At 36.7% G+C, this 15099-nt stretch overlaps 1 protein-coding gene across 1 annotated transcript in view; it reads left to right on the top strand.

Moving 5' to 3' along the window:
- slc38a3a (solute carrier family 38 member 3a) overlaps positions 1-10210 on the top strand; it is a 35253-nt gene extending 25043 nt beyond the window's left edge. Inside the window, exons 8-11 of the mRNA XM_016267371.1 lie at positions 197-279; positions 5521-5754; positions 8504-8583; positions 9731-10210. Of these exons, the coding sequence (XP_016122857.1) occupies positions 197-279; positions 5521-5754; positions 8504-8583; positions 9731-9893 (560 nt within the window). The 3' untranslated portion in view covers positions 9894-10210. The remainder of the gene's footprint in view (positions 1-196; positions 280-5520; positions 5755-8503; positions 8584-9730) is intronic.
- Positions 10211-15099: the final 4889 nt, after the last annotated feature.

Consider the following 15099-nt stretch of genomic DNA (forward strand, 5'->3'; position numbering starts at 1 on the left):
GAGCTGGCATTTGGTACATGTTTATAAAAGCTAAAAATAGAACTGATTCTCTTCTTTACTGTGACATTTGCTTCCAGGATAATAACCACAATCCCCTGGAGTGGACGAATGCGTCCTGGATTAGGTTGTTTACTGTATATGTGAGTGCGTGTGTTTGAATCTCACAGCCGTCCTCTCTCTCTTTCTCCTCTCATAGCCATGTCCAGCTACTTGTACATAGTAAAGTATGAGTTTCCACTGGTTATCCAGGCTTTTCTGAAGGTGGACAATCCATCAGGGTGAGTGCACATGTCTGTGCGTGTTTAAAGTTGTGTTTTAGTTCTCAGAAATCAACAAATACATCTTGTTGTTTTTTTTGCCACATCAAGACTCTTTATTACCATGTGACCCGTTTCAAGCATGTTAGGGTATCAGCATACACAAAGACTTTCTAGAAAGACAAATAAAACATGAGATCTGTGTAATTTCCCTTATTTTTTCTACTAGATAATAGTGGTATTAATTGAAAAACAGATGAAGTCTCCTGCATCAAATGTTTCTCTTGAGAAAAAGACCCAGTTAATGTCTCATCTAAAGTCTCCGACTGTGTTTATGTGATAAAACGTCTTCAGTGCTAGAATTTTGTGAACTTTGATTTAAATGAAACACAAGTTTCTCTCCTATGGAGAGAAAAATGGTAAGAGACAGAACGCAGTGTGTGGGCATGTCTACACTAAAAGGCCAAAGGGGAAAAAGGTTGTTTGATTAGTCGAGTCTGTAAAAGCATCTCTTTAAATGGTTTCTTTCTTTTTGTCAAATGCCAGCCTTTCATTGTGGGCATGAGGGTGTTAACGCTAGCCACCACATCAGTTTGGCCCCTGGTAATGATTACTGCCAATTTGTGTATGTGTGAGAGCTGTGTTCTCTCAGATCAATAGGCCCCTGAGGATTTCTGAGTCATCCTCCGGCACTATTGTGTGAAAGTGTGTGTGTGTTAGAGAAGAACTATGATAGATGGACTAGATTTGATGAGAACAGGTTCGTATGCGTGTGAAGGTCAGATCTCCCCTGACTATAACACTCGGTTGCCCAGCCAAGGATATGTGTGTGTATGTGTGTGTGTGACGGTCCGTGACGCAAGCCGACTGCAGATGCGATGACTGGAGCTCGGCCTGACAGAAGGCCTGTGCGCACACTCTGGAGGACACCTCAAAAACTCCACGGAAACGACCTTTGGCTGCCTCATTTGAATTCCTCACCTCTCCAGGCAAGCGAGGAGGATCACGAAGCAGTAAACAGTGACTATTCATTTCAGTTTTAGCAGGCCCTTGAATCTACATGTGTGACAGTCTGTGTAAATGGTTCCTAACAATTATTTGTCAAATTTCGTTTATTGTCTTGATAACATTCACAACACTGTTCTGCGTAAAAGGTGAATATAAGCGAATATGCAAATTCACTCTTTGCCACAAGGTGGCACTTGTGGAACAGCAGAATTATTTAGCTGTTACATAAAGTAAACACTACCTTATTACAAGCATTATACGGAGGTAATATGAAAGGGAAATGCCATCAAAACTTTCCTGGCTGAAATGTGAGTTTACAGGTATGATTTAAACACCATAAATCACACAAAATATTAATAATTAATCATCAGTAGATCAAAACAACAGGACATGTTGGCATAAATGTGGGTTATTTGGTGATTGCTAACGGTGTTTTATTTTGAAACATGACGTGCTCGCGTTTAATTAGTTCAATCACAGCTGTATAAAGTTTAATCACATTTAAGCAATGGGGCAATTCCTATTTTTCCATCCCCAGATTTAAAATTGAGGCTTTGAAGCAGCACTATTTATGGAACACAGATGACACACAGATTACATCCAAGCAAGTTACTGAACTCTCACTGTATGACGTTACAGAACGTTGTCCGGTCCAGATTCTTTTCACAGCAGTGTTGTGTTTCTGATAATCTGCGTGTTGACATAAAGATACTCTCGTGCTGCGGTTATTTACTAGCGAATGCATTATACATTCCGCTTACAGTATATCGATGGAACACGTGGAACATACCAACTATACAAACTGTGTGGGGGGGACCTAAACTGAGCCATTCACTATATAGGCTACTATAACCAGGGCGTCGCAGAAAATGAGTGTGCGAGTTTGTTTACAGAACGCTGTTGCCACTGCTGCAAACTCCCATATAAATAATTATTCAAGATATATAATTTCCCTGCAGCCAGTGGGCCCCCTTTCCAGTGTAGGCCCCTGGGCTTCAGCCCCTTGAAGCCCATGCATTAATGCGCCCCGTGCACAACAATTCAAGATTCTTTGAAATGTTTTTGAATGAAGTCTCTTATGCTCATTGAGGCAAAAATACACTAAAAGCTGTAATATTCTGAAATGTTATTGCAGTTTATAATAACTCCTTTCTATTTCACTATATCTTAAAATGTAGTTTATTCCTGTCATGCAAAGCTGAATTTTCAGCATCATTACTCCAGGCTTCAGTATCACATGATCCTTCAGAAATCATTCTAATATGCTGATTTGCAGCTCAAAAAACATTTCTTATTATTATTATAAGTGTTGAACAGTTGTGCTGCTTACATTTTTTTTGTGGAAACCATGATACATTTTTTTCAGGATTTTTCGATGAATAGAAAATTAAAAAGAATAGCATTTATTTTAAATAAGTATTGTGTAAAATTTTAAATGTCTTTACTGCATTCCTACTGAATATATATATATATATATATATATATATATATATATATATAAACTGCTGACCCCAAACTTTTGACAGCTAGGATAAACCGTAAAAAGAAATATAAAGAATGTAAAAAAAAATTACATGATCAATAAGGCAATATATTTCAACTTTATTTTTGTAAATTATGAGCTTCAACTAGACATGTTTAGAAAAGTTTAAGTGAAATTTTTTGTTAGCAGTCTTTAACACCAATTTGGTCCTGATATGCAAATGATGGCAATGCAGATAAAAGACCGAAAGCTGTTCCATGTGTGAAAGTGGCTACTACTTTCTTTCCTGTCTTGCTATTTGGCAATTTGTGCACTGTATTTTAAGTCACTTTGGTAAGAAAGAGCGTGTAAATGTGGCCATTCATTCTGCACCCAGACATGTCCTCATCCAGACTAGACATGGAGGGGTGGGTTGCAGAACTGTTGAGAGGAAGTAACTCAGGCAAGTGTTGGCATGCCTTTCAATGGCTGACTCACACTCCTGCCCATGTGAAACTCCTGTGGCAGATAATGAACATCACACACATACAGATCCTGAGCTAACCAGTACCAGGGAGGAGCACCAGTGCTGCTGATCTTGTACCTGGTAGCGTTCACCTCACTGAGATCACAACATCTCCACTTCATAAAATCCACACTCCACTGAACATCTTTGGCTTGATAGAGTCGTTCTATTGTCTCATATCAAGCTGAATTTCCGGGCAGGGTACAGGCCGTTCCTAATAAATCTCTCTCTCTCTCTTTGTCGTTCAGAGCTTTTTTGAGAGATGCCATGTTTCTAGTCTTAATGGGGGCAGAATAACAAGATTAGCAGCTTTAGGACGAGTTAGAGAGGGAGAGGATTTCCTCTAAATTGGCCTGTGATTGAGCACAAGGGTTTGGGTCTAAATAGCTGCTCAGTCACACATCACGAAACATTTAAAGGGCACTGATCTCCAGTGTTGGGGGTAACTCCAAAATGTAAGTTACCCAATATTAACTTCTTGTTTATTTAACTGTTGTATACCAATCTGAACAAAATCACTCATGATTGTGCGATGTTAATGAAGTACATATTGTTTGATGTTCCACCAAAGACGTCATACAGATTTGAAACAAAATAAGCAAGTAAATTACACAATTTTTATTTTTTGGGTTAACTATCCCTTTAAATACGTTTCATTCAGTTGCCATGTGCTGCTTAATATTCAAATCACGAAGCAGTACTTTGCTATTTTGAAATTTCTCTCTGAATAAAAGGCTGAGAGCATGAAAATTAATATTTAATCTTGATACAGTTCCAATTAGCAGTTTATAAGTCTTCTAGTAAGCTGGGGGATTTTAGGATGTGCTCATGTTTTCCACCAGCAGGATCAGTGTGTGTGTGTGTGTGATGTTGTGTGAGTGTGTCTTGTATTTTTAGAGTGGGGTTGTGTTTGGTGCACCTCACTGACCTAGTTTTGAAGGGGAGCTTTAATCTTTGCACACGGCTCTCACTCTCTCTGTCCTCATGCTGGTGTGTGAGTGTGGCATTGGCTGTGCCACATCTTTGCGCTGGATTTATGAAACCGTCTAGTCTTAACACTATATTCCAGTCTGAATACGATAACATTGCCTCTCTCTTCTTCTCTCGATTCATCATCCCTGCTGTGATTGGAACGAGCACCAAATGAAAAGACACAATGGTGGCAGAGCCACCTCCGCTTACTCTCTCATCCAGCTGGTCATGTGACACTGATGAATGACATTATAAAGCAGTGATGTGTACCTTTCAGAATTAAAGGGGTCATGTCATGCTAAACCATCTCAAAAAGACCATCTTTTGAAACTAAGCAGTAAACATGACTCATCCTTGGATTTCTGACATCAGAAGACTAAATAAAGCAACAAATTACTACCTACATTTATAGCAATGCTATTAAAAGTATAAAATAATAGTCAGAAAAATCTACTTTTAAAAAAATAGAATAGCTTATTAAACCTTTAGACAAAATATTTTCCAAAAAATTTAATGTGTTTTTTTGTTCGAGATCATATTTGATACATCAGGCTTTTATGGCTCATAAAGTACGATACTGGAGAATATGGAGCTCAAACTCAAGGAGGAAAAATCTAACTAAAACACAAAATGCATATGAATATCAGTTCAATATACAGTCACTCTGTATCTCCCAATAATATGTTTTAGTAAGATGATATTTAAATGCTTAATTTTATGATCAAAGCTCTATATTTATTTATTGTGGTGCACAACATATAATGCAATTTAATACAATAATTATTAAGAAATGAACAGATAAATGTTCCTCAAAAGCCTGATGTATCATATTTGATACTCTCATTTTAACATGATTTAAAAAAAATTATGTATGGATAATCAAATTGCTTCAATCCATTAAGCGTTTATCTTGAAACATTACTAACAATATAAAATATATTCTTAAGTTTACTTTATAAAAATACGTTTTTACAGGAGACACATGCACCACAACCGAAATGGGATGTTTTTAGAATTATACTAAAAGGCCTTTAACTTGCTAAAAATGTAAACTTATCAGTCACACATCAGAAGGTATGTAGTAGATTATGCACAATAAGTTTTGATGTTGATGATTTAAATTCCTTAACTTGCCTATCAAATATAACAGGCTTTATATGATAAAAAAAATCATGTCCTGTTTGATTATAATGAGGGACAGAAATCAAGAAATTGTCATTAAAAAAAACCCAATGTGACTAACTATAAGTGGAACCTAAAGGGAAAAATGATTAAACGATGACATGAACTCATAAAAACTCATTGCAAGATCAGCACAACCTATGCAGGACTTGTTAATTATTCAATCTCTCATCTCCCTCCAGGTGATCTATAAGAAGTTCCAGGTGAAATGTCCTTTTGGTGACTTTGCCCATAACAGGACAGTGTTGGGCTTTAACACAAGTGTGGCTGCTGATCCCAGAGGAGTGGAGATGACCCCTGAGGGTGACCCTGCCTGCACCCCCCGCCTCTTTAACCTCAACTCGCAGGTATATCACTGTGTAACTGAAATCATGCTGCGACATTCGTATGAGTAGTGTAATATAAGACTTTAAGCCAAATCAAATGACAAACACTAGGGGTGCTCCGATTGATCAGCTACTGATCATTATCAGCCGATAATCACGTTGTGGTGATTGATCGGCGGTCTCTAAAATGCCGATCTCAAAAAAACGATCTCGATGCTGCACGCGGCACAGTTGACACAGGAATTGTCTCTTGCACAATCGAGGCAGTGTCACTAAAGTTTATACAAGTAAAGTTTTTGCATTACTTTTTCATTCTTGTTCATGCCGTGCGCTCATGCACACTCGCAGCACACACACATAATGCCAGGTTCACATTACTCTGTTTGCAGTGCGTATGTGGTGCGTATTTTTTCCGCGCTCATGTTAACGGATTAAAGCATTCACACTGCACACGGCAGTGCGTTCAGGAGCGGTGCGTCTGCAGCAATGCAGAGATTGTTTCCGCACTGAGTCTATTTTTGCTGTTATTCACACGCTGAATTAAAGTGACAGTGCATTGTTTGCAGTACATATGAAAACGAAAATGTAGCAATTGCCCCATAAATGCATATGAAGTATACTGTCTTTCACAGTCAACAGGTATGACTTGTTGGCTAGTTTTAAAGGAAAAGAGCACTTTTAGATAAACAAGGCAATAATAGATGGCACTTGTGGAGGTAGGAAAACAAAGTTCTTTAAGAACCGCATGATTGCTTGTAATAAAGATTTCAATGCAAAAGGAAAGTCAGTAGAGCTGACTATTTCTGTCAATGGTAAGTTTGTGATAACGTAAGAAAAGTAGTTTAAATGTTTTTGCCACTTGCTTGAGCAACTTAATATATAAATCTAGAAGTAAATGCAAAAGTAAAAAGCATTGAATAATGTGTTGCTTATATTTATTGTTTAAACATGTCTGTGAAAGATTGTATTACTGTACTGTGTAAAAAAAGAATTGCAATGCTGAAAAAGCATTTTCAGTGACAATGTTTGGATTTGAAATCAAAATAATGGAATGATATATTATAATGTTGTAATAAATGTTGTGTTTGTGGTAATCAGCCACGGATCAGTAGCGGACTCCTGTGTGAAAGCTGCTTCCCCTCTCACAAGAGTCACCTAAGAGGGGAATTACCCCCTTTTTCAAAAATGAAATTCGGGCCCTGAATAAATGTCTAAAAATCCTGATTGAAGTATCACTATAAATAGTTATAAATGATAAAAAGAAGAAAATCCTGATCGGAGCACCCCTAACAAACACTGTGGTTCGCAATAAGCCTTTGTATGACTCGCATATATTTGGGCTTAATCCAAACAGGCGTTTGGATATCAGTTCTCAAACTGTATGAAAATCTGGATTTTCAGCTTATGTAGTATATTCGCATTTATAAAGTACAGGTAGTCAGGAACCTTTAATGGACTGGTTTTAAATATTATTGCCAAGTGGTTAGCTAAATTGGAAAAATATGAGCCATTAGCCAAAGGGTGGTCATTTCTCACTACCTCTCTTTTGCTTTCTTATTGTAAGAAACAAAAATCATAAACATCTCCTTGAAGTGACAGTTCAGCCAAAAATAAATTTGTCATAATTTGCTCACCCACATGTCATTCCAAACCCATATGGCTTTCTTTTGTGTGTGTAATGTCTAATTTTAAACTTTTGTCTCATAAGAATTTTAAGAGAAACATCCGAGACATTGATACTTCGATAAAACATATACAGTTCAGAAGTTTGGGGCCAGTAAGATTTTTATAAAATGAATTATTATTTTTATTCAGCAAGGATGCATTAAATAGATCAAAATTTACACTAAAGGCATTTATAACATTACAGAGATTTCAATTTCAAATAAATGCTGGTTTTTTGAACTTTTTAATCAACAAAGAATAAAAAAAAAGATAATTTCCACAATATTAAGCAGCACGACTGTTTTTAACATAAGAGATGTTTCTCGAGCAACAAATCGGCATATTAGAATGATTTCTAAAGGATAATGTGACACTGAAGACCGGAATAATAATGCTGAAAATTCAGCTTTGTGTCACAGGAATAAATTACCATTTTAAAATATAATAAAACCAAAAACTGTTATTTTAAACTAATAACATTTCACATTATTATTGTTTTTACTGTATTTTAATCAAATTAATGCAGCCTTGGTGACCCAAAATCAGGAGAGAAAAAATCGTACCGATCCCAAACTTGAACAATATTGTAATTGAGAATTTCATTAAGTTTCTTGAGCTATAAAAGAACAAGCTCTGAGCCATAAAATACCTCCATTCATCGATCTATCTAGAACAATGGATCTTTTGTGTGTATAGTCTTAAGTCAGTATAAGCTTTTTAAGATGGGTTACCCAAACACATGAATATTTATTGTGGTCTATAGCCTATATTCCATTATTATTCATGTCTTTAGCATAATCACATCCTCTGCACATACATAAGTGTCAACTCACACATGACCATGTGCATTTTCCCCCACATATGTCCTTTACTGTCAGAGATGAGTGTGAAAGTCTGTAGTCAGCTCAGTCCGTCTCTTTGTGCACAGGACTGGCATTTTAAATGAGCCCAGGCCTGAGCTCTGTCCAAGTCTGACTTAATCACCGCTACATTTGGCTCTCTGTAATGTGCTACAGTGTTTAATGGGCTTTAAAGTGTGAGGTTTGGGGTTTATGGTTGCCGTTGTTGTATCCATCGTGACGTGGTCTGGTCTGTGTGCTTTTAGACGGCCTATGCGGTTCCCATCTTGGCGTTCGCATTCGTGTGCCACCCTGAGGTGCTGCCAATTTACACTGAGCTGCGCAAGTAGGTGGCAAGTTCTTTCGCAGGTCTAGAATCACACATGAGTCACGTTGTGCATATGGATGCTATTACACTGTGTGTGGCTACCCATCTGCTTCACTGTCCAGAGAGCTGTAGTTTAACCATTATGGAAGTAGCATATTTGCTCACAGGCATTCAAGGAACATTACGGCTTCAATGCAAGTTAAGCCCAACCAACAGTACCTGTGGCATGCTCTTTTAATAATTTTCTTTTAAAATGGCTTATCTGGATTACAGTGAGGCTCTTACAATGAAAGTAAATGGGGGCCGATCTGTAAACATTAAAATACTGACTTTTAAAAATACAGAGAACTTTCTTACCATTTCTGTTTAAAGTTAAGCTATTGTTCAAAAGTTTGGGGTCAGTAAGATTTTTTTTTTTTTTTTTTTAATGAATACTTTCAGCAAGGGTTAATTAAATTGATCAAGTGACAGTAAAGACTTTTAGGGACTTGTATCACTCTTTTAACGCATTTATTATGCAGCACAACTGTTTTCAACATTAATAATAATGATAATAAAGTTTCTTGTGCAGCAAATCAGTAATCAATATTTGATCACGGGACACTCAATATTGAAGTGATGATGCTGAAAATTCAGCTTTGCATCACAGGAATAAATTACATTTTAAAACCATAAACCGTTATTTTAAATTGTAATATTTCACAACAATATTGTTTTTACTGCATTTTGGTCAAATAAATCCAGCCTTGGTGAGCATAAGTGACTTATTTCAACAACATTAAAAGCGTTATAGACTCCAAACTTTTGAACAGTAGTGTATTTACAATTTTGCACACCCTAAGAACTTTACACCGCAACCTTAATTTTTGCTTTTATACAAGAAGAAACGAGCAACAAGCTGAAATAAATTTTTTTCTGGTAATCAGCATTACACCACAAAATGTGGAATATTCCTTTAAGTACATAAAATTGTTCAACATTCTCTTATAAACAGACTTTAAAATGCCAAAATGGGCAATTAGTATAAATATTTCTGCCTTATGGCTATATCAGAGATTGTTAGAGGAGACTGGAGTGTGTTAAACTGACTGATTTTGTGTTTGAGTGTGCGCTTGTCTATCACTATTTTATTTTTTTGTCCCATCCTTATATTCACTGATTTCAGCCCTACAAAGACGAAGATGCAACACATCTCCAACATCTCCATTGGAGTCATGTACATCATGTACCTCTTGGCTGCTCTGTTCGGGTATCTGACCTTCATTGGTGAGGCCTATTACCATCACTCCCTTTACTATATTTGCATTCTTTCTTCACGCATGCAGTGACAATTTTCTCAACAAAGATAGAACATAAGTACCATGATGACAGGAGTAAGTGACAATAAAAATATTAGTCGGATTGTAGTGGCATTTGTAATATTGACATATTAAGGTGTGGTCACTTACCATTGCTTGACGAAATTTAACAGACAATGACTGAATTTCGCTTCTGAAATTTGATCAGGCAACAGTAAATGTGCATGGGAGGCGTCATTATATGTCTTGAGTTAGCTTGCTAAGGCTTAAACTATAGAATCCATAAGAAAGTGTACAGGATGAGTAATTGTGTTGAAAAATACTTAGATGTAGCAGATAGGAAGGGAACACTATTTTAAACCAGATAGATTAGCTAAAAATGCATACAACTGTTTCCAAGTCTTCAAACGTTTCAGGTTTCATTTTGGTCAGGCTCTTGACTACATTGTAGGCCAAAGATAACATTCGGAGTCTGATTTAGGACTAGCTTGGATGGCTAATGCAGAATGAAACAAAGTCTAGGGCAAGACAGAAATGCTGTATGTTACAGAGCAAGAAGCAGCAGGGAATGGTAGTTGCCACAATTGCTGAAGGACATTTGGTCGTCCAGGACAACTCCTTGCCTTTTTACACATCAGGAGGAGACAGCAGTGTGACTCGGCTGAGATGGAGAGAGTGGAGGAGGTTTTGTTGAGGAGGAGGAGGTGAGACCTGTCAGGATGAATGTGCTGAGTGGTCACTCAAGTTGAGATGTCAGAGGCCAGCTGAGATCAGTGTGACTGCAGCGGTAAAGAGGCAGAAAGTTTTTTTTTCTTTTGTTTTAGATACAAGATTTCAATATTCACTCATGTTTCAGAGCTTTTGAAGCATAGGAACAGATTGAGACCCGCTCAGCTGTCAGCATGTGTTTGCTGATGTCACAGATCTAATCATGTTACAACAAATCACTGTTATAGGCGCAAGGCCACGTTGAAGTAGTACTAGCACTCCATCTAGTGGCCGTTGTGCATGAATAAAACAACATTACTGTGTGTGGAATAAGAGTAATCTGATGCAGTAGATCTCAAACTGGTCAATAAAAAATCAGTTGCTCAGTTAATTGATTTGCATACACTACCCTTGAAATATTTATTATTTGGTCTTTATGCTTTTTTAAATTTATTTTTTAAAATTACAATTTACAATAACCATTTTCTATTTTAATATATTTTCTTCATTTTGTTTGCACATTTTATTTAATTTTTTACCCTGACATTTCTTCATAATATGCACCCAATCATATTTTTAGAATACATTTCATTATGTATTTCATGTGCTTAATTTTAATACAAAACATGTTTAAAAGTCATGCACTTGAAAATAGCACAACACAAGAAAGAAAAAAAAACTATGAGCTGAAAAAACCCGTAATGTGCTGAAAAGTCTTTTTGTTTGCAAATTTAATTTGCTTTCATTTTGACCCAGACTTTTCTTCATAATATGCACCAATCATATTTTTAATACATATTTCATTGCGTATTTCATGTGCTCAAATGTTTAATTTTAATACAAAATGTGTTTAAATGTGCTTCATTTTAAAATCATGCACATGAGAATGGCACAATGCAAGCAAACAAAAAAAAATTTAATGTTCTGAAAATTTGCCTCGTTTTGTTTGCCAATTTCATTTTGACCCTTGATGTGCACACAATCATATTTTTTTTTTAGATTACATGTTTCATCACTTTGGCAACATTGTTAATAATCTTGCCTCTCTCCTTCTTTTATAGGCTGCTTGCTTCGCTTTATTAGGAGTCCTATTTATGATAATGAGCCTGAGCTTCATCATCATTGATTGGACATCAGGGACCAGCAAAGGAAGCAGTGGTCATTAGGCCTCACCCTCTAATGGTTTATGCTTTTTAATATTACTTTCGGGTCAGTAGTTGGGGAGGATGCATAATCTCTCAGTGATCAGTCACAAGAGTAGTACCAGATTCCTAGCTTTAGTTGCATTCAATGCATTATTTAGCCATGTGACCTGCATATGCTGTAAATGGGGTTTTGCCCCATCTCAGGCCGGCATTAAATCCATTTAAAGACCATCCGCTCAAAAAAAGGAGTGGTTGGGACATGGAAATAGGAAGAAGATAACCAGAACGAGAAAATAAATCAAAGCCCATGATAGTTAGATTGTGCCATAGCATCAGCACATGCAGTATGCAGGGTTTGCAAGCAAAAGGGATTTTGCATTCTAACCAAACAGACTCATCCGCTAGCCCAACCTCCCATCCATCCTGTCATATTATGACCTTTGACCTCTGCCCTTCGGCCACATTCACAAGAGATTAGAATCACAGTAAGTGCTCAGTTCTTATGGGAGGATTGGTGGCTATTAAAGCGTTTATTTCATCATATCTCATATTAGATATAGCAATACTCTGTGCAATAGCTGTGAGATATCTGACACTGAAGGCTGTTGAGAGGCGACACACGACCTCGTCCAGAATCCAGGCTTGATTTGGCCGCAGTCTATTACACAATTTCAAATTTATGCAAACTACGTATAGATGTACCCGTCACATTTTTATATGGATTTTAATATTACTTTCGGGTCAGTAGTTGGGGAGGATGCATAATCTCTCAGTGATCAGTCACAAGAGTAGTACCAGATTCCTAGCTTTAGTTGCATTCAATGCATTATTTAGCCATGTGACCTGCATATGCTGTAAATGGGGTTTTGCCCCATCTCAGGCCGGCATTAAATCCATTTAAAGACCATCCGCTCAAAAAAAGGAGTGGTTGGGACATGGAAATAGGGAGAAGATAACAGAACGAGAAAATAAATCAAAGCCCATGATAGTTAGATTGTGCCATAGCATCAGCACATGCAGTATGCAGGGTTTGCAAGCAAAAGGGATTTTGCATTCTAACCAAACAGACTCATCCGCTAGCCCAACCTCCCATCCATCCCGTCATATTATGACCTTTGACCTCTGCCCTTCGGCCACATTCACAAGAGATTAGAATCACAGTAAGTGCTCAGTTCTTATGGGAGGATTGGTGGCTATTAAAGCGTTTATTTCATCATATCTCATATTAGATATAGCAATACTCTGTACAATAGCTGTGAGATATCTGACACTGAAGGCTGTTGAGAGGCGACACACGACCTCGTCCAGAATCCAGGCTTGATTTGGCCGCAGTCTATTACACAATTTCAAATTTATGCAAACTACGTATAGATGTACCCGTCACATTTTTATATGGATTTATAACGTTTATCCTTTCTACGGTATTTAGAGAGAAATATATTAGTAGATATATGTGAGCATGAAAATATATATATATATATATACAAAAAAAAAAAGAGTATTCTGATTCATCCGGTGTTCTCAAGGTTGTCCATCACATCCCTTTACAATATTTGTGACTATTCAGCTAAAATGCCATATTTAGATTTAAAAAGACAGAATTAGTCAAGATGAAAGGCACATTCTTCTTTTTTTAGGAACTACTGGTTGCAATGGGAAAGCACAGATTGGAAAGCACAGTTAATCATAGGGTCAGTCTGTGATGATCCCATGACTTCTGCTGACAGACTGATTTTGAAACACTCTCTGGATTTATATGCAGAGAAAACCAAAAACACAGATTCACAGGGTCTTCTCCTTAACTGGAGAAACAAATGTGCTGCATTGATGCACATAAATGTTTTAGCTACAGGGCAAAAGTGTGTACATGTGGTAACATTGCCGGTGGAAGCTGATCGGTTTTGCTTCTAGATAGGCTTAAAAAAAGAGGCTATTAACCCAAGTAGACGGATGATTTTGGTCATTCGGCGAATATTGAAACCATAGCAATTTCAGTTGAAGCACAACTTCCGCTCAGTCTCTTGACCCAGTTACGACTTATGACATAATCATAGATTAATATATTTTGTAGACAGACATATGAATAAAAGCCTATGTACTACTAACTGTAAATTGTTTGAAGAAAAAAAAAGTAATGTGTGGATGTCTAACATGGTACATGAATATTTTAAACTTTGTAATTGAAACTTGTCATCCTAAAAAACTATAAATCAAGCATTTACTGGCCCATAATGATCTTAGTGGTAACACTGTGGTGTTTTAGTATGTGAATGTGTGTGTTCTCTCCTCTTCTTGCTTATGGAGAAAGAATACTTCAGTAAGTGAATGTACTGTAATGGACTATAAGATGTCTAAATGAGATGTGCATTTAAATTGTGGTACTTTTTTAAAATTTTTTTTCATTTTTGTCTGTTTAATTCATGTTTAATGGATAGACCAGCCACACATATAACTAAATCATCATATCGGTGAACCAGTATTTGCATAATTACATATCTCGATATCTTTTTTTCAGTGTTTTACATGTCCCTGGTGCTGCATCGAGGGCCTGTCAGACAGTAAAAAGGCACTGTAATATATTCCAAATTACAATCTGTACTTCCTTGTTTAAAAAAAAAAGTCTTGTTTATCATGGCTGGAGGCTTCATTTCCCTCTTTGTGGTCTTTTGGATATATATATATATATACACGTAGAGAAATGAGAAATTAATGATTAAATATGTCTGTTTATGATTGCTGAAGTGCATCACTGAAATAACCCAGTGTTAATTTTTTGGTAAAGAAGCGTTTAGTTGTGTGTTCTGGTGATGGCGAGATGTTATTTGTAGTGGTGTAATGCCTCACACACCAATGTGGTTTCTCAAGCACAAAAGTGTCCCATCATTTTAGCAGTGTGTGTTGATGTCCGTCCACATGCCTGAGAACTAAATGTGCCAGTTGTTAAAGAATTGCTAGTATCCGTCCTTAAATATACCAGTGGCTCTAAATGATTCTGGGTTGCTCAAAGTCTGAACGTGGTTTTGAAAGTAGAAGAGTGGTTCTCATGCAAACATGCCCAAGTTGCGTTTCACCCCAAAATCAGACAACAATAAATATATAATAACTATTTAATTATTTATATACTTGTATTTAGCTAGGATACATTAAATTGGCCAAAAGTGACAATTAAGACATGTTTTATAAATTCTATTTCAAATAAATGCTGGTCTTTTAGAACTATCAAAGAATGCTAGCAAAGAGCACAAAATCAGCATATTAGAATTATTTTTGAATGACTGATGAAAATGTAGCTTTGCCATCATGGGCATAAATTGCATTTTAAAATATATTAAAATAGAAAACTCTTTCCTGTATTTGTGATTAAAGCTGCAGTCCGTAACTTT

Source organism: Sinocyclocheilus grahami, unplaced genomic scaffold (assembly GCF_001515645.1).
Source record: "Sinocyclocheilus grahami isolate Dianchi unplaced genomic scaffold, SAMN03320097.WGS_v1.1 scaffold3.1, whole genome shotgun sequence".
NCBI classification, from domain to species: domain Eukaryota; kingdom Metazoa; phylum Chordata; class Actinopteri; order Cypriniformes; family Cyprinidae; genus Sinocyclocheilus; species Sinocyclocheilus grahami.